The sequence below is a fragment of the Aulonocara sp. 'chitande type north' Nkhata Bay genome, linkage group LG18 (genome assembly GCF_057382095.1).
Source record: "Aulonocara sp. 'chitande type north' Nkhata Bay isolate Kocher_YH1m ecotype deep benthic linkage group LG18, A_spYH_male_GT1.1, whole genome shotgun sequence".
Classification (NCBI taxonomy): Eukaryota; Metazoa; Chordata; class Actinopteri; order Cichliformes; family Cichlidae; genus Aulonocara; species Aulonocara sp. 'chitande type north' Nkhata Bay.
This window is the reverse complement of record NC_141361.1, coordinates 11,746,739-11,769,005: the sequence shown is the minus strand read 5'-3', so window position 1 is coordinate 11,769,005 and position 22,267 is coordinate 11,746,739. Positions and strand designations below refer to the sequence as shown.

Here is a 22,267-nt window from a genome sequence, read left to right as displayed (position 1 = left end):
CAAATTCAGGTACAGAGACAAAGATGTTTACTCTCAGATTACACAATACATCTCAGTATCTTTTACGCAAGCACAAAAACTTTAATTAAAGTAGATCAATTAATATAAAATGCGATTTGATTTTGTAGGTCCCACAAAAAATGGTAGTTGTTAGTCTCGACTGGTTGGTTTGTTTGTACTATTGTGTAACTTTGGTGTTTTAGGATCAGTGCAGCAACTCCTGCTTTCATAAATACTTGTATGGTTACTAAAAGATGCTTAATGTAACAGATCAATGTATTGATAGAAACGGTAAAGGGACCGGTACTTATATAACATTCACACAGACTCACACACCAATGGACACATCAGAGGCAACTTGCGGTTCACTATCTTTACCAAGGATACTTAAATACACAGGCTGGAGGAGGCAGGGATCCAACCAATGCTCTTTGGATTAGCCATCTCTGCTCTTATTTAAAGTAAATTTTATGTGTATAAAATTTTTAATCTAATTCTTTATTTCTGAAGAGTTCTTTTGAATAGATGGTTATAATGAACTTGAGCTGAACTGGGGTTTTTTGATCGACAGTATGATTTTATTTGAGAAGCCCACGTTAAGGTGCTTTGTTCATGCAGTGGTGCTCGTCTGCATTTAAAGTGTATGTTAGCATTCAACACTAGTGATAAAGGAGCTGAAAAGATATCCTAAGAAAAGTAATGGGGCTGACTCATACAAACTAGAACAAAACTCAAAGCAGTGCTGGATTATGTGCTTCCCTTTTCTTCTGTAAATTGCGTCACGGTACACCTGAGTCATGGTTTACGAGGTGTAATTAAATTTGAAAAGGAAATGAAGTACTCCTCAATCCAGTTGAGCTGCATTCTTATCAGTAAGTGTGTTGCTCCTTTCCTGTCTATGACTGATGTTATCTCTGTGACTGAGCAGCTCTGAGAGCAAAGGGCAGTTTCTTAGATTCAGTTGCGGAAGCTGATCGCCAAATAAATTGCGTGTAAACACTCTAATAATTTCCTGAAATGGTTATCCTGAATTTTAAAGCAATCAAAAGACTTTATGCGAGCCCACGGAAAAAGAAATGTGGACCAACTCTGAACACATTTGGGGGTGCTGTATTATAAAAGAGCCAGAGACGGTTTATGTTTTTCTGGGACAAAGCTCGGAGGAAAACACAAAAAAATCATTTGGAGCAGCCGCTGTCTCAGCCTTTCTACTTACTACTCCCTCCACTCCTCCTCTTTGAACAAGACAGTCTGTGTCATCTTATGCTCATAAATGTATGCATCGTCCCACCACCACCGAGCTGCATAAAACTGCACCGAGCCACAGTTACAGAGTTACACAGCACGCCCCGCATTACAGATATCTGAAAAATGTCAAAAGAACAATGTGCAGCTTCCTCACACTGCACTCTCGCTCTTTCCCAATAACTTTCTTTTAAAAGGTTATCAGGATTACAGCAACAAGAGTTGCGTTGACTGCATTAGCACATCCATAGTAGACATGAATTCTGTCTCTCAGTCAGTTCCTGATAAGCTGTCTTTGAAAACAGCGATGTTGCGAGCACTGACAGTTAAGGTCAGAAACATCTTTAGAATATAGATTCTGAACCAGTGGTAGACCTTTCTGAAGGGTACGCAGAAGCATGCAAAGTCTCACGGAGACAATGTGGCATGAGCTTAAAATCAAAGCATCTTCAGCAGTGCACATAACGACAGGAAACGAGTAACAGTGTCATCCTGCTGCCAAAAGAAAGCCACATCTCCAGACTGACCGGTCTGGTATTAGCCTAGTTTTTTCTTTGTTGGCAGATGGCATGTTACCTCCCGTTGTCAGAATCGATTAGTCTAAGCAACTGAAGCTGAGCAGCACTGAGAATAGCTTCTGCTCATCTCGTTACCTGTGAGACGGCCTTACTTCACAGATGCAGTAAACAGTGATATTGAAGTATAACAAAAGCCTAAATTATACTGATACAGCAGCAAAAACACAAAATTAAAATATTTAAAGAACATGGGTAAATTGGGAGTGTGGGTACACTGCAGTTAAAGTGGGAGTGTACTTCCTAGCACCTAAAGAAGCATGACTTTCCATGATTCAGATTCACCACTAAACTAGAAAAATAGAGCTCAGACATTACTTGGAATTTCCTCTCTGACTTCGTAGCTATCACATACCTTCAGTTTAGTTAGTCTGAAGCTCATAACATCTAGAAAAAATGTTATGTACTGCTTCTTGGGATGTAGCCATTCATTATGTGCCAAACCGTGTAGTGGGAAATGCCATCGAGGTCAAAATGTCTAAACTAAGAGAAGCACGAGAAGCAAGACATCTGGTTTTGACGAGCTCTTTCATTGTTTATTGTTATGAATGTTGGCTAAAAGAAGTTGCTGAACCTCTTTCCTAACGCACATTTATGGGGAACAACTTGTTCACACACCTGAGCTGTGAGTGGGAGGGGTTTTTTGGCCTTATTTTTGAATAATACAGTGAAAGTAACGTGTTCACACATCCTGATGCGAGTGTTTGAGAAAAGATGCTGCACTTAAAGGCAAAATTTGACTGCAGTGACCCTCCTGCTGATCAGGTCAGTGATCACCATTCATCTGAAACATGGTCACATTAACCAAAATTCCTCCTTGTTTATATGTGGAAATCCATATTTACAGGCTGTTGATTTACAGCAAAGCCACAAACTAAACTCTCAACTACTGCATTGTTATTCTCTGACCTCTTTGGTCCTCTCCAGCTCGTTGGCCAGTGCCTGTTTGGCGATCTCCACCTCGATGATCTTTTGTCTGAGCAGCTCGTTCTCGTCCTCAGCTCTGCTGCGTTTGTCCTCCACGATCTCCAGCTCGTTGTGCAAACGTACCGATACATCTTTGGCCACCTAAGGTCACACAGTCCCAAAACGTTCAAACATAATGCACGTGTTAATATGTTGATTAAGGTACTCCTCTACTGACTTACATCCTAACACATCCACACACGTTTTATTATATAATTTGCTGCCCTATAGGAAAAACTTTCTTTATCATTACTACTATTAAACTGACAGATTAGTTGATAATGACAATGATTATTAGTTTCTCTCTTAAATCAATCTTGTGACACTATCAGTCATTGAACTATTTCAGTTTCCACTTGGACTTCTTGGACTTAAATCTCACCCTCTAGGGAGGTGCAGGTCCACTGTGAAAATAATGAAGGGAAGCTAAGCTAAGGTATATGGGGTTTTTTGGTAAAGCAAACACTGACCTTTAAGTAAAATTAAATGTTGTGCTTTTTTATTGCTATTGATTGATTAAAAATATAGAGCTTGAGGATTGCACTTTTTTTCAGTTTCCCAAATTTTAAAATGCCAGAAAAAGAAAGACTGGCTTAGAGTCATAATGTTGCCACACTGAAAAGATGCTGTGAATAAACTTACAGCTCAGATTATTAATTATCCTAAAGATAAAAATCCTTCTTCATAACTTTGGCGTTATGTGTGAACACATGCAATACTTTGGCATGACAAAATGTCAGTGTAAAAGTGTTGAGTGATGACAGGTGTTACTGCGGTCACTGACAAATACACAGACAAGCTCGCAGACCTTCAGATCCTGCTCCAGACTACGCAGCAGCTCTCCGTCCACGTGTCCGGTCTGAGCAACCCGTAGGCTCTTCTGCTCTGCCTTTCGCAGGCGGTATTGCAGGATTCGGCAGTTTTTATTAGAGCGGTCCAGTTCCCTCCGCAGCTCCTGTACCTGGTAAACCTCCTCCTCCAGATAGCTGTCGCGCACCTCCTCCATCTCAGCCCGCAGCTCGTCCACTTCATCCTGAGAAAGACGGAAAACAGAGGCCGACTATGTTAATAATGCACATTAATAATACTGATATGATTTGAGTGTTCATTTAGAGTACAAAAGCAGAAAAACGCTATATGAATACCGATCCATTCACCATTTACCAGATGCTTGCTTTTACTGAATTAAAATGCCAAAAAGCACCAAAAATCACTTTGAAAGAAAAAAAATAGCCTTGCTGTTTCTTTCCAGAAATTATAATCTGGTTACTTAAGAGAAAAAAACAAAAACAAAAATGCCTCTCATGGTTTGTTATGGGACTGGCATGGTGGTTTGGTGGCTAGCACCAACACCTCACAGCAAGAAGGTCCTGAGTTAGGATCCAGCTCAGGCCAGCTGGGGCTTCTTGTGTGGAGCATGCATGTTCTCCCTGGGTACTCCCACTTCCTCCCACAATCCAAAGACATGCATGGTGATTCTAAATTGGCCATGCATGTGAATGTTTGTTTGTCTCTATGCGTACAGGCTGGTGATGTATCCAGGGTGTAGCCCGTCTCACACCCTGTGACAGCTGGAACAGGCTCCAGCACAACTGCAATGCTGAATTGGAAAGTTAGACGTACTCCTGAGTTTCTAAAAAAAAAAAAAAAAATTCTGACAGACAAAATAATCTGTTTCAGATGTTCTACAGTTATATCGATGTTTTTATTGGTGAAAACGTTTTTGCAGATAATTCCAATTCCTCAAAAATCCTCTTACACTGATTCCAAATTGTATCCATTATTTTCTTAATCACTTATCCTATTCAGGGTCGGAGTGGAGCTATCCAACCTGTGATGGGGCTCCTGGACAGATTGTCATTGTATTGCAAGACTAACACATCAAGACAGACAACGATTTGCACTCATATTCACAAATACGACCACTTTAGAATAACTAATTAGCTGAACCTAGCATGCATGTCTTTGGGAAGAAGCTGGAGAGAGCCCACACAGGCAGAGTGAGAACATACAAAGTCCTCACCTAAAAGATGTGTATGGACCCAGGATTTCCATGATGCAAGGAACACAATAACTTCCAGTTTAGCATGCATGTGAGCAGCCTGCTGTAAAGACCCAGCTTGACTCTGCATGACTGTCTGATCAGCTGTGATGCTGCTCTGCTACATGTGCTGCAGACAGTGCCAAGAAAACCAGTTAGAGCGACTCCAGCAGACAAACAATATGATCAAACCCTTTCGAAACCAACCTAAAACTCTTTTCCTGCATCATTTTGTTAAACCAGTACCAGACAACATGCACGCCAATAGGAGTACATCTGCGATACAGCAATAAATACATAAATCTGGCACAAGTTATGACGCTGAAATGTAAAACTACAGATCTAAGCTCCTCTACATTATATAACACACATTAAACCTGCAATATGCTGACAGTATTGTATTATCCAGAGGAGGGACTAGAGTTTAAGATTTATCCTACACAGTGGCAAACAGAAGACTATGGGGGATTATTTTTTTAATCGTCTCAAAATATTGTGTTTTTGTTGACTATAAATTAACCACCAACATGTAAGAAAATTGCAAAATATTCAGCCTCAGATGAGCAAGAAAATACTATTAAATTTCAAAGCATACTTTAAGCTAGATTTTAATAATAAGTCATTTTTCCCTCAGACGGCATCTCAGAACAAAATAAGAGATTTCATCTTCTTGGACTTAAAAAAAAAAAAAAAGAAAGTTCAGACAAGACAGCTGAAATATCCAATTAGAAAATAGTCACAGAAAATAGTTTGGTTTATTTTTCTGTTGACCAGAGTCTCGGAGTAATAAAAACGTAAGTGGAACACTTGACAAAACCATCAATGAAAACGGAAATTGTTGGTTCTTCTCATTACTCTAAAAAAGATGACGTTTTACAGCTACACGTATTTTAGTCCTAAACTATCAATTTTAAATGGTGTGTGATACAAAAATATAAGAAAGGCGATACAGTCTGCGGTAATATACGGTGGTAGATTACACTAATACTTTTATATGATTACATGAGTTCCAGTAATGCAGGTACTATTAGGGCTGATGATGTAACATTACTAGTTGGTTCTAAGCATCTTATCTTCGGATTGGATGCATTCATATTCTCCAGCTCCTATCAACGTAACATCGCAGTCTGGAAAAAGGGAGATTTATCTGCAGTACCGAGGCACTACTGAGGTTTGTTTGGTGACCACTGAGTTTGCCTCCCATCTCGACGAATCAGTTTGTTCTGTAGATTTCCCCCGAGACGATTCGTCCTAGGACTTAAGCGCCACTAGATGAAAAGACAATTGGACGGAGAAAAAAGAGAGGGAGGGGATGAGTATGTCAATTAATGAAAACTAAATCTATCCTCATTTGGATTGGAAAAGCACACAGTCCATTGTTATACGAGGAGGGCCCCGGAGGAAGCAGCTAATGACCTCGTACGGGGTCGAGCCAATCGATGGCCAGGTTAAAAGAGTCAGAGGCAAGGCAACATCCTGGGAGCATGTGTATAATCGCTGATGTTTATGAAGGGTGTGCATGCTGGGTCACCGGCACTACTTCTTCCTCTCTTGGAAGGGTGGATATTTTGAATTACCAGCTGCTTTAAGAAAGCTGGAGATGTTTGTTTGGACTTGTATTCACGATCAGTGAAGACCTGGAACAGATGATTTTACGTATCAGTTTACCTGACAGTTATTTTATTTGTAATTGATTTATTGTTCAATCCAGAAAGCTGGAGACATATTTAAACATTGACTACCATCATTTTTAGCATGCTTTGTCAAATCAGTAATCCAGAACACTAATGTTATCGATTTACATAAAAGTTAACATGAAGCGAAATAGATGGAAAATTTTATGATCATTAATGAATATATAATTTCATTCTATAAGTTTTAAAAAGCCAGTGGAACTAAAACAATAAGACAACCAATTGATTGACAGACCAAACAAACAGCAACAACACTGATTTTTCATGATCTTAAAGTTGAAATTTTAGTACATTTTTAAAGTAAAATAACTATATTTTTATACTATATAAAAAGGTACATTTTATATGCTTATAAACATTTGAAATACTTATGGATGGGGCTGAAAGTAATTTTGATAGACTAATAACAGACCAAACAAGTAATCTTTCCAGAAGTGTCAGTCAGATAATTAAATAATAATAATAAGATAATCTGTAAAAGGTTCCAGCTATTCTTCTTCTCAAACAGATATATTTTATAATTAACTTTGAATTTATTTTTATTTTTTTAAAAAGCTCATAAAAAGGTTTTAAAAAACATTTTTTTTAATCTTGTCAACTTTCCAAAATCAAATAATATTGAACGGGGTAGAAAAACAGCAAACCGCCACATTTATGCTTGAAAAACAACAATCAGATCGCTCGCTGATTAATTTGCTCTTAATTAACAATTAATCACTGCAGCTCTAATTAAAAAAACAAAACTCTTTTGTCTTTTGGTAGTAATGTAATGTTGTCATGTATATAAATACCGTATAAACAGACAGATTTTTATCAAATATCGCTCCCCTATATCTCCCCTGTCTCCCTTCACCCCAATCAAAACTGCCAAACCATCAGAAATAATAAATTCCCAAGAAAAATAAATATGTTGAACATTTTTTCCATGAGGATAAGATGCAGCAGAGATGAGGGCTCCCATACATTTTTGGGCCATGGGGGCTGGGGCGTGGTAAAGGACCTCAGAGACCCAGCTGGCAGGCTGACAGCCAAGCAGGAGGGTGTTTGAACCCTGCACACATGGGACATCTGACTGTTATCAAGTCCTGTGGGATAAAGCCATTACAGCGGGAGCCAGTAAAGCTGATTAACTCTCTTGTGTCTCCACCGAGCCAGAGAGAGACGCAGACATGCGTGATCAACTTTGAAATAATACTCTCATCAGTAACATGCAAATAAACATTGAATTAAAAAAAAAAAAAAAAGGCTGCAAGAGTGTATGCCGCATTAACTGTTTGCCTCCCCCTCCCCAAATTATGTGGATAACCTACTTAAGGGGGGGGGGGGGGGGGATTCTGCGTATAATCAGGTCCACTGAAGCTGCAAACAAAGCATTATATACGTACACCCTCTTAAAAACAGAGGTTTCTGAGATCTAACTCTTGGTTAGATCCGCAGACACATGCATTCGTTTGTCATCCACTTATGTTCTGAACACAACTCCAAAAAGTTAAGAAATAGCAGAAATAAGATCTGCACCGCATCTGATTACAGTGTGTTCGCATCATTACGCGCACACACAGATGTACTTATGTATGCCCCAAATGCAACAGAGTGGAAAATGGATGTTGAGACTTTCTGTCAAAACAGACTTTGGTGATTTGACAGCAACAATATGAAACACCTAAATTTTAAAGGGCATACTAGGATAAAAACCACTATCAATGTAATCCTATTGATAAAGGTCAAACCAGCAGGGAATCCCGGGAAGGTTAAAAAAACACGAGTGATGACATGATGAATGGAGAGCGGGGATTTCGTGGGGATGACAGCTGTGCATCATGGGGAAATGTCTTAGGATTGTAATTATGCTTCCAATTAGTGAGCAGGTGGAAGTTCAAGGACACTTAAAAAGAACCCATAGATGTCCTGTGACGGGACCGATTTTGATTGGATAGCTGCTCTGGATGGAATGTGGAAAAATGCACACACAAAAACAGTGATTTTTCTGTAACTTGTTGAAATCAGGCTGTCATACCTTGAGGTAGTCGTTTTCCGATCTCAAGTCCTCAATTTCCCGTTGCAGGTCCTCCTCGGTTGCTTGCTTGGTGCTTGGCAGTTTGGATTGTGCGCTTGCGGAGGGTTTCTCCTGCTTGTGTTTCTCTCCGTGCGAGCCCGGAGCGAGCTGAGCCTGAGACTTGCTTCCCTTGGCGGCGGAAGCCTCGGTTGTGCGCGGCGGGGCAGCAGCTGTGGATGCGGTAGCTTCTGCTCCCAGCTGATCCCGGTCACTGGAGCCGGTACCAGACTCGGCGTCGCTACTAGCGGCTGGTGCCAGCCTCTGCTCATCCGATAGCGGCTCGGACGGGCAGTCTGACAGGTCTGAACTGCTGTCGGTCTGGCTGACTCGGCCGAGAGGCGCTCCGGTCGGTACCCGGATCGGGGATCCATGGCTGAGAGGGCCCGGAGAACCGGAGGCTAGTTTTCCCTTCTTGCCTTTGGCGAAGATCGGACTGCTGGTGCAGTCCGGCTTGATGCTGGCGGGTTTGGACTCAGCTGCGGCATGCTGTGGCACCTTGGTGGGTTTTTTCGCGACGGCAGACTTGGTGTTACTTTTTGCCGTGGCTGCTTTCTCCTTGGCTCCGGCCGGGGTGCGTCTGGAGCTGCGGTTCAGGTGGGCTAAGGGCACTGTGGCAGACTGCTGCTGCTTGCTTAGTTTGGGGGATTTCGGTACGATGGCAGGTGGTTTGGCACCGCGGGTGTGCACGTCTTTGAGGAAAGGTCTGGCCGGTGAAGGCGCTCGGTTCAGTCGCTTCTTCTCCAACTGGTGGTTCTGCGGTTTGGTGTCGCTGCCAGAGCCATTGGAGCTCTCCATTATACACCGACACCGGCAGCAGAAGGCTGATGACGGAAACGATCAATCCACAGCGCCGCGGAAAATCTCTGACATGTGAAAGCAGAATAACAGCCAGGTTTCTCTACCTTCTTCTCCGTCGTCGGGTTGGAGATGCGCATCCTGCGCTGCGCTGGGTGCTTGTATGATTACTCCATCCTGAGCGTGTTCACCAGGGTGTCATTGTAGTCCCCTTTGGAGGAAACGCTGCAATAAACAGGGATTACTGGGACGGATGGGATGACAGACAGGTTGCATCTGCAGACAGGCTTGTAAGACTCAAGTTGGAAAGAAAGGATTAAGTCGGAGTCACACACGCCTCTTCTCTTCTTACACACTCCGGGTTTCCACTCCTCTTTTCCACCGGGCTCGGTATGTTAGACCCCAGTGTCTCTCACCCCTTCTCACTCCTTCCAATCTGACATCAAAAATCTGCAATCGCTGCGGCGAGGCACGACGCCCGTGATTTTCTCCTGGGCGCATGCGCCGCTGCTGCTGCTTCACAAGCACCCAAGCACACCCCTTGTTTTCTCCGGGACCAGGCGGGACCAGGTCTGACACGCTCTGGTGCGCATGTCCTAATGGCACGCACACTATTGGCTATTGAACACCTTCACGCGAGGAGCAAAGATGACCAATAAGTCTCCACGTTTATAATCCTTAGTATTAAGTAAAACATCACTTTTTATAGCATCTTGGACGACATTTGGAAGTTCCCAGACCCAAAATTTAACAGAACAGAGACAGTCAAATAAATCAAGACCATAATCTGGTAATAAATATAGACATCTTTAATTGTATTTCATTAGTTCAAGAATGCCACAAGTTATAAATACCATAAATCTGCTTTAAACATGCCAAAACCTCTCAAAAACAGGTTTAATACAAAGTACAGTCTTCCATCTTAAAAGATACATATTTCAAACAAAAGCACTTTTTTAATGTATATTTTAAACACTGAGTAGTAAAGTAAGGCTTGGGCTATTAAAACAGAGACCACAGGGTTAGTGCGAAATGCAAAAAGTCAAAGGAAGAGGGACAAATCAAATGTTTCCTTCCAAAAAACTCAAGAAATCCTCAGCTAACATTTCAAAACACAACCTTTAAAACCCCAAATTTTCTGATAATTTGTATTCAAAGGTTGTTTTGCTGGCTGATGGTCTTATTGCGAGATGTGCTTGGATGACGGAGACGGCATCGCATTTTCAACATCTCCGTTTTGGGATGAACGTTTTCATTTGTTAGAATACATAATGTGCCATTTTATTACCACAATAGCTCGACTTTAACATAAAAATTCAATCTAAAAACAACAACAAAGCAAGAAAATATTAACTAAAGTCATTCCTTTTGAATCGGTTCATTTGAGCAGTTTTCCTCACCCTCAGACTCGAGCTTTTACTGCAACATCTAACGAAACACAAACACAGCGCTACACTTGAAGTCATATAAGGAAACAAAGACGGAAGAATTAAAGTGGACCTATTATGCTTCTCCACATCTCAACCAGTCACATTGTGGTGATGCTTGCTCAGAAATTGAACTGACTCAAAATTTTAAATCAGTGTATGTGCAATGAGTCAAGTTTAGGCTTCAGACTGCTCTGAATATTCACTTTCAGACCGTTTAAAAAAACAAACAAAAAAAACACGGTTTTATTGCTGAGATTTGAATGTGACCGGACCAATGAAGTGCAATATCTTGTTTTTGAGATATTACACAGAAACTTCACCCATCTGCCATTCAAGTGTTGTGAATGTGATGGGCAACCAATCAGAATATTTTTGGATTAAAGCAGGGGTGTCAAACATGAAGCCTGAGGCCCAGAATTGGCCAGGCAAAGACTTCCATCCAGCCCAATGGACGGCTTTGGAACATCTTAAGGTTCCTATAAAGGTTTGTATGATTTGAATGAATAAAATATGTTTATTCTGTAATTTTACATATTTATTTATTTATGCTGACAGATTTCATTCACTTACTGCAAAATGTCTTCATCGTGTAGAAACTCTGTGATGTACTGTTGACACTTGTTTTTCTTAGATTAAATGGGATTAAAGGTGTAGTTAAACATCTTCACACTGATTGAGAGGGGAGTTTTGCTGGTCAGGCACACTTCAAACCAATTTGGGCAGTATGTGGCCCACCATGTAAAATTAGTTTGACATCCCGGGCTCAAAGTGAGGGGTATGGGAGCTTAAACGACTTGTTTCAGACGATGGATTAACCGAGGGTCTTCACTGAAGCCCAGTATAAGTGAATCATGCAAAGCTACTCTAGTAGAATCCAAGAATACAAACATGAAAGCATAATAGGTCCCCTTTAAAGGATTTAATCATACACAGGAAGGCTTAGATTATATGCACTGCCTAGTATTTCTGAAAATGTGAACGTAACAGATAATCCACACACTGGTCCGTAACAAACTGCCAAATAAAAATCAAAAGAAAAAAAATGCAAATGACCATTTTAAGCATTTTTTTAAAGAACTCAAAGCCAATCGAGCCACTAGCACAACAGATAGGAACCGACCAAAGATTCCTGAGTCATTGAAATACTAATCAAACCTTCCTGCATTTTTCCCTCCAAAAGGGAAACACATGTTTTTGTCTCTAACCTGTATCTGAATTCAAAGGAAAAGACAAAGCACAAATATTAGTAACAAAAACACAACAAAGGCTGACCCACATATGCCAGTGTACTATCTGCTCTGATATACCCGCCACAAACACAGGGAGAATTCCCTTGTACAAAGACAAATCCCTCAAAGACTACACTACCCATCTCTCCTTGCAGCCCGATCGGGTGTGGAAGCGTTCTGAGCGGCAGTGCCGAGGCCAGATCCATCTTTATTAGTGCTAAGCTACAAGTCGTGTACTTTCCTTTTCTGCATGTCAGCTTAACTAGCGAAGATGGATTGTAGTGCAAAACATTACAATTTATACACATTTGAAACAAGCAGCCATTTTAATACTATTAAGGCAAAGCAATATAAACTGATATGATATCACTACCACACAACCCCTGCTGCTGGCCACAACCACCTGCACCATGTCCAGTCATTACAGAAACACACTATATTTACACCGTGTGCTTTTGTTTACCTTGAGCCCCTTTGAAATCATACATATTAACGAGCACACAAAAGTACACTAAAACTATGTACCTGCAGCCTCAAGAGTTTAAACTAAGCAGGGAAGCCGTGAGATGTTGTCATCCCTTTTCTGTGAGCTAGTAAATGCAGAGATAACAGACCCAACTCAGACAATGTTAAACTTGGCGTGATGATAAAGGACTACCGGAAGCAAACAAGTTGTAAGGCCCTCAGTAATCGCCCTCCTCAAAAACAAAGCAAAAAAAAAAAAAAAGCGCAACTGCTACCAGAGGACTCTCTACCTGGAAGGCACCTGCGGGGCACAACTAGCCTAACCGTCTGAGCAATGAGGTAGTCTAGGTCAAGTGTTGACAAAAAGGTGGAAGGAAGTGGGTGATTCAGGCCTAAGTGTTAGTGTGAAGCAGGTCATAGTGTACAGTTACAAAACAGGAGAATAATCAAAGGAAGATAACACTGCTTGTTTAAAGAGTCCATGCATTTCAGCAGTCACTGATTCCAAAGTGCTGCTGTGTGCTGCCCCTCAGTGGCCAGATTGGTACTCTGCATGTGTGAGCTGTGTGTGTGTGTGTGTGTGTGTGTGTATGTTTGTGTGTGCGCGCATAGGTAGGGTGGGGGACCACTCCGACTCTCAGCAACAGCGCATGCGAGGAGGGGGCAACTCCGGTGGCACTTCCGGTTCAGGCTGCAGAGACAGGACACTGTTGGAAAGCTCCTTGTTGGGAACTTCCAGAGGCATCTGTTGGATCACAGACAAAGTGACATCAGCAGCCGCCAAACAGAGTGTGACAAGCAACACCATCGACAGATAGATTAAAACAAACAAACAAAAGACTAAAGTAATAAAACAATATGATGGAAAAGAATCAGATTCCTTTAACAATTTTCCTGTGAGTGTATTAGGCAAGTTTTTAAATAGCTCTTCCATCATCTAAGTAAGCGAAACAAGGCAAAAAGCAAACACATGACAAGACAAATGTCAATTCAAATTTAATAGGCCACTAAATGAATGGTGCGTTTACACAAGTCATTCCCACACATGTCCTGCAGCACCGAGCTTTAATGGACACTGAACAGCTGCAAACACAGACAAGTGATCACTCATGTTACAGTTCTCTGAAGTAGAGGTAATATGCAAATGCATATTTGGTGCTTTGTAGCATCTCTGCAGCAGAGTATATGTAGTGTGTTACAAAAAAAACAAAACAAAAAAAACTGGCAGACATGCAGATGTGTGCAGAGCCTGGATCTGATTTTGTAATTTGGACCCGAGTGGACTCCCACATATGTACATAAGTGGAAAATATCACACCCGCATAAAAATGAGAACACATATATCAAGCGCAGTCAGTCTTCAACGTTCCCGTATCCCAATACAAAGTCTACATGATGCCCAGTTGAATCAATAATGAGAACAGCACAGATAATAAACCGGTGGTTTGGAGTGGACGTCACATGTAATGACTCCAGGCAGCATCCTCTCCTGAACCTCAAAGAATACTTCCAGCAGAGAGATCGCATTTGAAGCAAATCATCTCCTGCTGTGTGCTACAATTGAAAAAGGGCACCTTTGCAAACATTAAGACATGAAGGCATGATTTTATGGACACTATCTGGAGTTCATGTGTGAAAACAGTCGGTTTGGTTCAGATCAAACAAATTTCGGATGTGTTCCATGCACTTTGGTTCCAAGCACACTCCAGTGTAGCCTTTTTGGTGTATTAATGCACAACTGACAAATCAGATATAATATTAGTATGAATGGAAGAGCTGAAAAACAATAAAATCAGTGTGATGATGTCCACTGTCAAGATAGTGAGTTAATCACTTCACCATCAAAATATATGTATCATTTTTACACTACTTGACTCAGCTGATAAATTACTTCTATATGATAGAAAAGAAATAAGTATTTATTGCTATCAGTCACTAGAATCTGAGCCCCTCTACATGAGTTTGGTTGCGCTATACGATGACATCACCAAAAATGTATAGTAAATGTTTTATGTGTTGATCTACATGACTTCATGTTTACCCGTCTACTTTCATTCATAAAAACTCAAAGTGAACCAAAATGAACCAAACATTGTGTAAAATGTATTTCAGGCGCACTTAACCTCACCTTGCTAAGAATGTCGTCCACAAGCTTCAGGAAGATTTCATCCACATTAAAATTATCCTTCGCACTAGCTTCGCAGAAGCGCATTCCACTTATTCGAGAGGCAAACTATAAAACAAGTGAAACAAAACGAGCTCGGGGTTAGAGTCGGCATGGAAACCCAAACTCAATCCTCAGGAGCACAAATTAAATTGAAGAAAGCTCCAAACACTCTTCAAGTGCACAGTTGATTCACTGGCATATTATTAACTCAGTTTTTAGTATGAAGTACATACCTGTCAAACTATTTGCATTACAGATTTTTTTGTTTGGGTTTTTTGCTGTCAAATAATCTACTGTTTGGCCTGTTTTATCTAATCTTAGATGTTTAGATTATTCAGATTTGTAAAATACTGGTGGCTGCCAGTACAACCCCTCAGCGTCCTGGTAGTTCCACCAATGGTATCAATTTCAAAATCTTATGTCATCTTTTTCTCAAGTTATTGGACTCACAAATTTGTGTGTCCAGCCTGCCTGCCCGGCTGGACAATGGCAGCAACCCCATTAACCTTTTGCGGCTGACAGGTAAAACCTGAAGGTGCGGTGCAGTAATAAGACGGTGAAGGACTTTGCTGTTGAACCCACCCTCTCTCCTTGTTGCCTGGAGATGATGCGATCAGTCTCACAGTCCAGCTTGTTCCCGACCAGCAGAAGCTCTGCTTCCTCTGAGGCGTACTGATGGAAAACAGACCACAGCAGACACAAGTCAGGAAATCACCGGCCTACCGTCTCACAAAAGTCAAATCAGATTACTGCAGTTAAATCTTCATCATATCATATCACAGACAGGAAAATCTACAGTAAAAAGACACATATTCCCACACATGGATTTTCAAATACTTATAGTATTATTCAGCACAAATCATTTGAACTGAGGGGCAACACCAAGGTCTAGTTTTTGATCAGTCCCAGTTGGAATTGGTCCCCTTTATAGAAAAAGGCAGAACTGTAGGATAAATATCATGGAATAAATAGATAAACTAAATTCATGTTTCATTTTATAAGAGAAAAGGGAGGAGTTGTAATAAAAAGAAACAAAAACATAATACACACTCTCTGACACGCTGGACTTTAGTTTACCTTGTCAATCATTTTCATCCACTTGGGAAGGTCCTCAAAGGTCTCCTGTTTTGTGATATCATACACAAGCACAATTCCCTTGGCTCCTCTGTAGTATGCTGATGTGATGCTGTTGAACCTCTCCTGGCCTGCGGTGTCCCTGAAAGAGATCACACATTATAAAAACTCAATCATGTGAGAACAGATTAACCCATAGTTTTTTGATTGTGTTTTCCATTAATTAAATTTGATTAATAGGTAACTGGTTTTTAAAGACAATACATAAAAGTGTATGAACATGTAATTTCTGTGGTAATTTAGCAGAAATGTTACATCATAAATTAGTGTAAGAATTTGTCATTTATTGAGATAGTAGACATGCTATTGGTTTTAAAACACTGAATCACTGTCTAAAGCTTCACATCGTCATCTATTAAAACTAAACAGAAAAACACACCACTGAAGAGTTTTGTTCCAAAATGTCACTTTTAGACTTTGAAAGAAGACGAGATAAAGTCGATATTAGCAATATAACTGTAGCAATATTAGCTATTACGGGTTATTAAATACGCATGCACTTTATAATGTTGCATTTTCGGAAGGTAACTCTTCAGTTTCATATTTAATTTGAAATATGACCACACTCGGCTGATCATCCGAGTCTGGACTGGCAGCATGACAAGCAGTTTGAGCCACACTCACAGTGCAGTGTTACTGTACCTCCAGCCAGATAGTCTCTCCCTTTCCCCCTGTGAGTCACAGTCAGGCTTATGAGCAGAAGAGCAGACAGAGACAGCAGCACAATGGCAGGGTTAGGTAAGGTTGGGCGCGGCAGTGTTGGAGCTTGATGTGAGCAGTGCAACATGAGAAACATACACACAGTGATACTCCTCGTCTGACAGGTGGAGGACAGGCAGAGGTGTGAAGGGAGGATGTGCTGCGGTGATGGTGGATGGGAGCAAGACAGATATGTATGGAAATAAGAGATAGCGCTCCCACATTTTAACCAAGCATCGTCACACACTTGCATGTAATAAGTCTGTAGCTGAAGCAGCTCTTCAGTTGTTGGACACCAAATGTTTTCAAAATGAAATCAGAGCCTAACTGAGATCACAAGACGGCAACAGGATAACAGTATCAAATAACATCTTGTCACTAATTGACTGAGATATGAGACAATATGAGACTGATTTAAGATTTCACTGCATACATCTGTGATTTCTGCAAAGAGCACATTACATTTAGCTATTTAGTGCGAGTATTAAGCTGCAACAGCACAGTATGTAATGTTTGTAAAGTCACTGTATGGTTAACGCTAATTACTCAGTGACACTAAACACAGTCTAATATGTACCATTAACTGACTGATAATGCTATTACTAATTATTTTATTAACAAACAGGGATGTAACAAACCTCCAAATCTATAGTTTTGGTTCATGCTTCAGTTTTCCTTTAGAGCAGATAAACAACAAAAAGCTGGAATAACCACCAACCTCAGAACTCCACCACGAAGCAGGATTTGGTGCTTAAGTGACTTCAGGCTTAACCCTGGGTTTCCAGTTTTACATCGCCATGGTAACTAATACACGTACGCACACGTAACCTGCGCCATAGTAGATCACGTCCAAGACAAAAGGTCAGCATAAGACCTAGCGACCAAGCAATTGTCTGGAAAAGCCCTTGCACCTCAGTGTGCAGATACTAAGAGGATCTACAGTTTTTATTCAGAACACACAGATCCTTACAGACACTTTTAGTCCTCGCTCGTTTGCTTGCTTCCATTTACCTTTCTTATAAGCCTGAAGCCTAATATTAACTTTACATGCAATTTGCATTTTCCCCTAATATGACTTGGTCTTCTGTTTGTTTTTTTTAAATACATTGGAATATAGTATTACTCTCATTCTCTGGGTTGGCCATGTGAAGCCAAATTTGTTTTTTCCTTGTGAATACAGTCAGTTTGACTGGAAAACCCAGAGCTGACTTGTCAAGTTGATAACAACCCTGGTGGATTGCCTGTGTTAGGGTACGATACAATTTTGCAGGCATTTGCATTACGTGAGGAAAATAAAGTCTTCTGCTACAGTAAGCCCAACTATTAGAAAAACCTAATGAAGTGTAGTCTGCATTACATTTCTTATATTTATTAGTACCAGGATCTGTGGATATAACTATTTCAATCTGGGCATGCCACCAAGGACCTTCATCAGAAAATATTTTGAACACATTAGGTCATGCTGTCCTTACTAACCACAAAGAGCTGCTGGTGGACTGGCCAAGGTGAGACTTCACTGACGTCACTCTCAACCACTGATAATAAAGTACACTCATTGCAACCCACTGATGGGGTCTGGATAGAATCACTACTATGCTAAGAATAGCATTTTCTCTGTTTTGGTTTTACCATTTTAACCACACAACTATTATAATATTTTAATTAGGAGGAGGTCGGGGTACTAAGGTTCTAAGCATTTTTTCACCCCCCATGTGTTTATAGGCCACTAGTGCATGTCATTAACTATTGTGCATGCTCTTTCTTTGCTTTCCTTTTTTTTGCCTTCTTTTACCCTTTACCCCTAGATTGGTGATAGTAGATGACTCTGAGCTCCTGTTAAAAGGGAGGTTTTTCCCTCCCACCATCAACAAGTGCTTGGTTAATAGGGGATCATTTAAAAGATAGTCTCACTACCTTACTATATAACATTGAAACAACTGTGGTTCTTAGTTGGTGCTACATAAATAAAACTGAAATAACTTGAGAAAAGAAGATTGTCGGTACTGGAAAATACTTTATTTGTTTCTGTTGATGGATTTCCAACCTGTCCAACCGGTGTACCCCGCCTCTCACCCTATGATAGCTGGTATAGGCTCTAACCCTCTAAACAGGATAAGTTAAAACAGGGATGCATGGCTGGTTGTTTTGTGGGGGAGTGCAGGAACAGATCATGCAGGAGCTTTGACAAATGACACCCACTCAGTGTAACTTCACAAGACAATTTCCTGCTTTATTCTCACATGGTCTCTCAGTTCTCCTAGGTCAGATCTGACAGATTCAGACACGAATCCACCGAGTCTTGACTACATAATTTCACAGCTCATAGGTACAACCTTTAGGAAAGTAGAACCATTTATGTTTTTAGACAGCCGAGGTAGGTCAAATGCATTCACACAAATCTAGTAGTAACAGCTTAGTTGTTAGGCGAAAAGAGCACACCAGCACCTGCAGATACTCAAGATATCAGTAAAGAAATAGTGACGAGATATTCCTAGTAACAACAGCAGTACCTGATATAAACAAGCAATCTGAAACCTCAGACAACATGGTGAGCAATGATGATGTGGTTTGCATGATGATGTTTACTAGTGAGATTCCCACAGGAGACACTGGGAATCTGTACAAAAACATGTTGACATGGAGAAACATGCAAGAAACACAGCTGGAATACACCCAGTAAGCCAAACAGCAGCTTTTGTTAGTGAAGCCTGCATGCTGATAGGACGGACAGAGAGACAGAGGACATGCAACAGGCAGGAAAGTAAAGGAACTCCTCACTTACCATATCTGTAGTCTAATCTTCTTCCCTCTCAGCTCAACCGTCTTGATTTTGAAGTCAACTCCTATGAGGGAACCAAACATGTGAACAAAGGCACAAGTTCAAGACTTTGCCCATAAGTTCTAGTGTTAGTAGATTTAATAGATGTGGAGCACTCACTGAGCCATCCACAAAACAATACAAGCCACATTGCATCACCCAGCTCGTCTGAGGCAACTTTTTCAGACAGGCTGGGAGACTGTAAAACTATTCCCTCTGTGGTACCTAATCAAAGAAGCATGTTATTAGTGACACATCTCACACAACTTATGAGCTGTGTCAGGGAGTGACAGGGCACAAAATGGAGCTCTGCTTTAGCAGCTGCTTCTTTTAGACTATTTTGGGACTGGACACTATGGCTGGCTGCCGGACTGGTCATAGGACTGTTTACCCAGCTGTATGTATAAACAGATCTCATGTGTATTTTTAATCTGCAAACATGACTGGCAATTTGTCACATGGCAATCTCGTGTTTAGTAAGTAAACATACCAGGGGTCAAATAATCAAATAATTAAAGAATGTGTTTTTATGTAGAAATATGCAACATCTTAGTTCTCTGTGTAGAGATATATCAGTAAAATCAAGGTGGTATTGGATAAGACTACTTCCTGGTTATCATAACCAAAACAGGGTTACTAGAAGTAAACAGTAATTCAGACCCATAATACCTATAATATAATATTCTGCAAATATTATCAGAACAGTAATAAAGTACAATTATTCATTTGTATTTAATTAATAAAAACGCTGTCCTTTAGCAGAAGTCTAAAATCTCTACATGCAAACGTTAAAAAAGCTTAAGGAAGCCTAGTTCATGTGATTGAAGTCAAAGGAAATGCTATTGTTACTTCAGTCACCATAGTCAACTGGCTAAGATACTGTTATCAACATACCTAGCGAGCTACAGCTAGCATTGGAAATAAAGTTTAGTCGCTATGCAAGTGAACTTGGAGGATTTATGGTCACTGGGCGCACCCCACAGTAGTTTACGCATTTCTCCTCGAGTATTTAGCCAGAGCCCTTCTACGTGTTGTAGCTGATTAAATGAAAAGTAGTCGAAAAAACTAAATCTTTTAATGCCTTCTGTCCTCACCTACGGTTGACTTGCAAGCTTCGCAGAAAGTGTCGTCGGTAAATCTTTCCATGAGACTTGTTTTACCAACACCACGAGAGCCAATAATGATAATCTGAAGTTTGAAATCAGCGGGTCTGGGAGGCATCTTCCTGCGGCGTGACTGAGCCCCCAGAGCGGGGGACGAGTTCGCGGAGCCCCCGCCGCCACCGCCGGCGGCCCTCCGTGGAATATCATACCTCGGATCCATCAGTAATCCCACATTTGTGACTATAAGACGAACAGACAAATAACCCTAACCGGTTACAGAAACAACACAAGCCGATATCTCCAACTTTCTTTTGTCTCTGATGAAGTTTGCGAAAGTTTGTCAGTCGCCGACAGTTGTTGTTGTTCAGCCATTAGAGACCGGGGCCATCGTGATGTCATTTCCGCTTCCGGTGGCTATGATTTCTATTTTTATAAATTTTATAAAATTATAACCAGAGACCGCTTAATCACTTGTAATCAGACTGTATTACTTTTACATGTTATTTTGATTTATTAAACGTTTTCATTAAAAAGGCACCAAATATTAGGCCTGCATGTAGAGAGACATCCTCTTATAATTGATAATGTCAATTATAAGAGGATGTCAGTTATATCAATTATAAGATTTCAGTGCATAATCTGGTCCTTATTAGGTCTTACAATTGGGTAAATACAGCCTCAGAAGAATTACAAAACATGACATATTATACCATGTAATTATTTATTTAACAAAAATTAAGTCAAAATGTAGAGGTTACATGGTAAAAATAAATACACCCTCCCTTCTCCCAAAAGAATTAAGAGGGTAAGTAGAGGTCAGATCCTGATAATTGAATGCCCTTGATTATTTAATCACCAGCAACTTTGAGGATTTCTATAAAAGCAGACGTTTTGGCAGTTTGCTAGTCTGGAGCATTCGGGTGTGTGTTAACACAATGCCAAGAAGGAAATACATCAACACTGATCTTACAGAAACAATTGTTGCTTCCCATCAGTCTTGAAAAGGTTCTAAGTCCATATGAATTTCACTGAATTCCATCATTCTACACCGAGAAAGATTATTAACAAGTGGAAAACATTGATATCAGCTGTCAGTTTGTATCCAGAGTGGATGTCTAAGCAAATTAAGCAAATTAAGCACAGGCTCAGGGACTCTCAGGGAAAAAAACAAGAACTACAAATTCCACAGACCTCAGTAAGCATGTTAAATGTTAAAAGTTCATGACAGTACAATTAGAAACAGAGTGAACCAGTATGGCTTGTTTGGAAAGTTTGCCAGGAAAAAGCATATTTTCTCTAAAAGGAAGACAGCATGGCATTGGTTTGGAAAACTGCCTCAGAATAAACCACCAGACGTCTTGTGGCATGTCTGGCAGAACCAAACACAGCATATCAGCACAAACACCTCACACCAAATGTTAGCACGGCTGCAGATTGGGCTTGTTTCATAACCACAGGATCTGGACTCCTTGCAGTCATTGAGTTGATCATGAACTCTGTATACCAAAGTTTTCTGAAGTCAATTGTGAAGCCATCTGTCTGACTGAAATTGGTCATACAACTGGAGAGTGAGCCCAACATATAACACAATGGCTGACAAAAGAAAATAATAAAGGTGTTGCAATGTCACAGTCAAAGTCTGGAATTCAATCTGATCACAGTTTTCCAATGAGACCTTAAGAGAGCTGTGAATAAAATGATGCCCCGCAAACCTTTATTATTGCTTCAAACTATCCCTATAAAAGGTGCTACTGAATCATGGGGTGCATTCAGTTTTTCACACACAGTTTCTACATTTACTTAAATAATGGCACAATGTAATACATCATGTTTTGTTGTTCAATTCAGTC

The 22,267-nt window shown here is 40.5% G+C and overlaps 2 protein-coding genes across 10 annotated transcripts in view; both read right to left on the bottom strand.

The window, feature by feature from the left end:
- mtcl1 (microtubule crosslinking factor 1) overlaps window positions 1–9,939 on the bottom strand; it is an 83,348-nt gene extending 73,409 nt beyond the window's left edge. For 5 of the 7 annotated variants that reach the window (XM_086272080.1, XM_086272082.1, XM_086272083.1 and 2 more), the window contains exons 1-3: window positions 8,539–9,939; window positions 3,595–3,819; window positions 2,730–2,888 (exon numbers count right to left, since the gene is read on the bottom strand). In XM_086272080.1, the coding sequence (XP_086128206.1) occupies window positions 2,730–2,888; window positions 3,595–3,819; window positions 8,539–9,372 (1,218 nt within the window). In that variant the 5' untranslated portion in view covers window positions 9,373–9,939. The remainder of the gene's footprint in view (window positions 1–2,729; window positions 2,889–3,594; window positions 3,820–8,538) is intronic. The other 2 variants (XM_086272079.1, XM_086272081.1) reach the window with 1 other exon arrangement.
- A 219-nt stretch (window positions 9,940–10,158) lies between these two features.
- rab12 (RAB12, member RAS oncogene family) lies at window positions 10,159–20,810 on the bottom strand. 3 transcript variants are annotated; one of them, XM_086272087.1, is made up of 8 exons: window positions 20,409–20,810; window positions 19,279–19,339; window positions 16,596–16,656; window positions 16,422–16,486; window positions 15,741–15,879; window positions 15,246–15,335; window positions 14,625–14,729; window positions 10,159–13,241 (listed from the first exon to the last, which is right to left on the bottom strand). In XM_086272087.1, the coding sequence occupies exons 1-8, from the start codon at window positions 20,635–20,637 to the stop codon at window positions 13,134–13,136; spliced, it is 858 nt and encodes a 285-aa protein (XP_086128213.1). In that variant the 5' UTR covers window positions 20,638–20,810; the 3' UTR covers window positions 10,159–13,133. The 3 variants fall into 3 exon arrangements, with proteins under 3 accessions (XP_086128213.1, XP_086128214.1, XP_086128215.1); XM_086272088.1 differs by having other exon boundaries at window positions 16,440–16,486; XM_086272089.1 differs by lacking the exons at window positions 16,422–16,486; window positions 16,596–16,656.
- Between the last annotated feature and the right edge of the window lie 1,457 nt (window positions 20,811–22,267).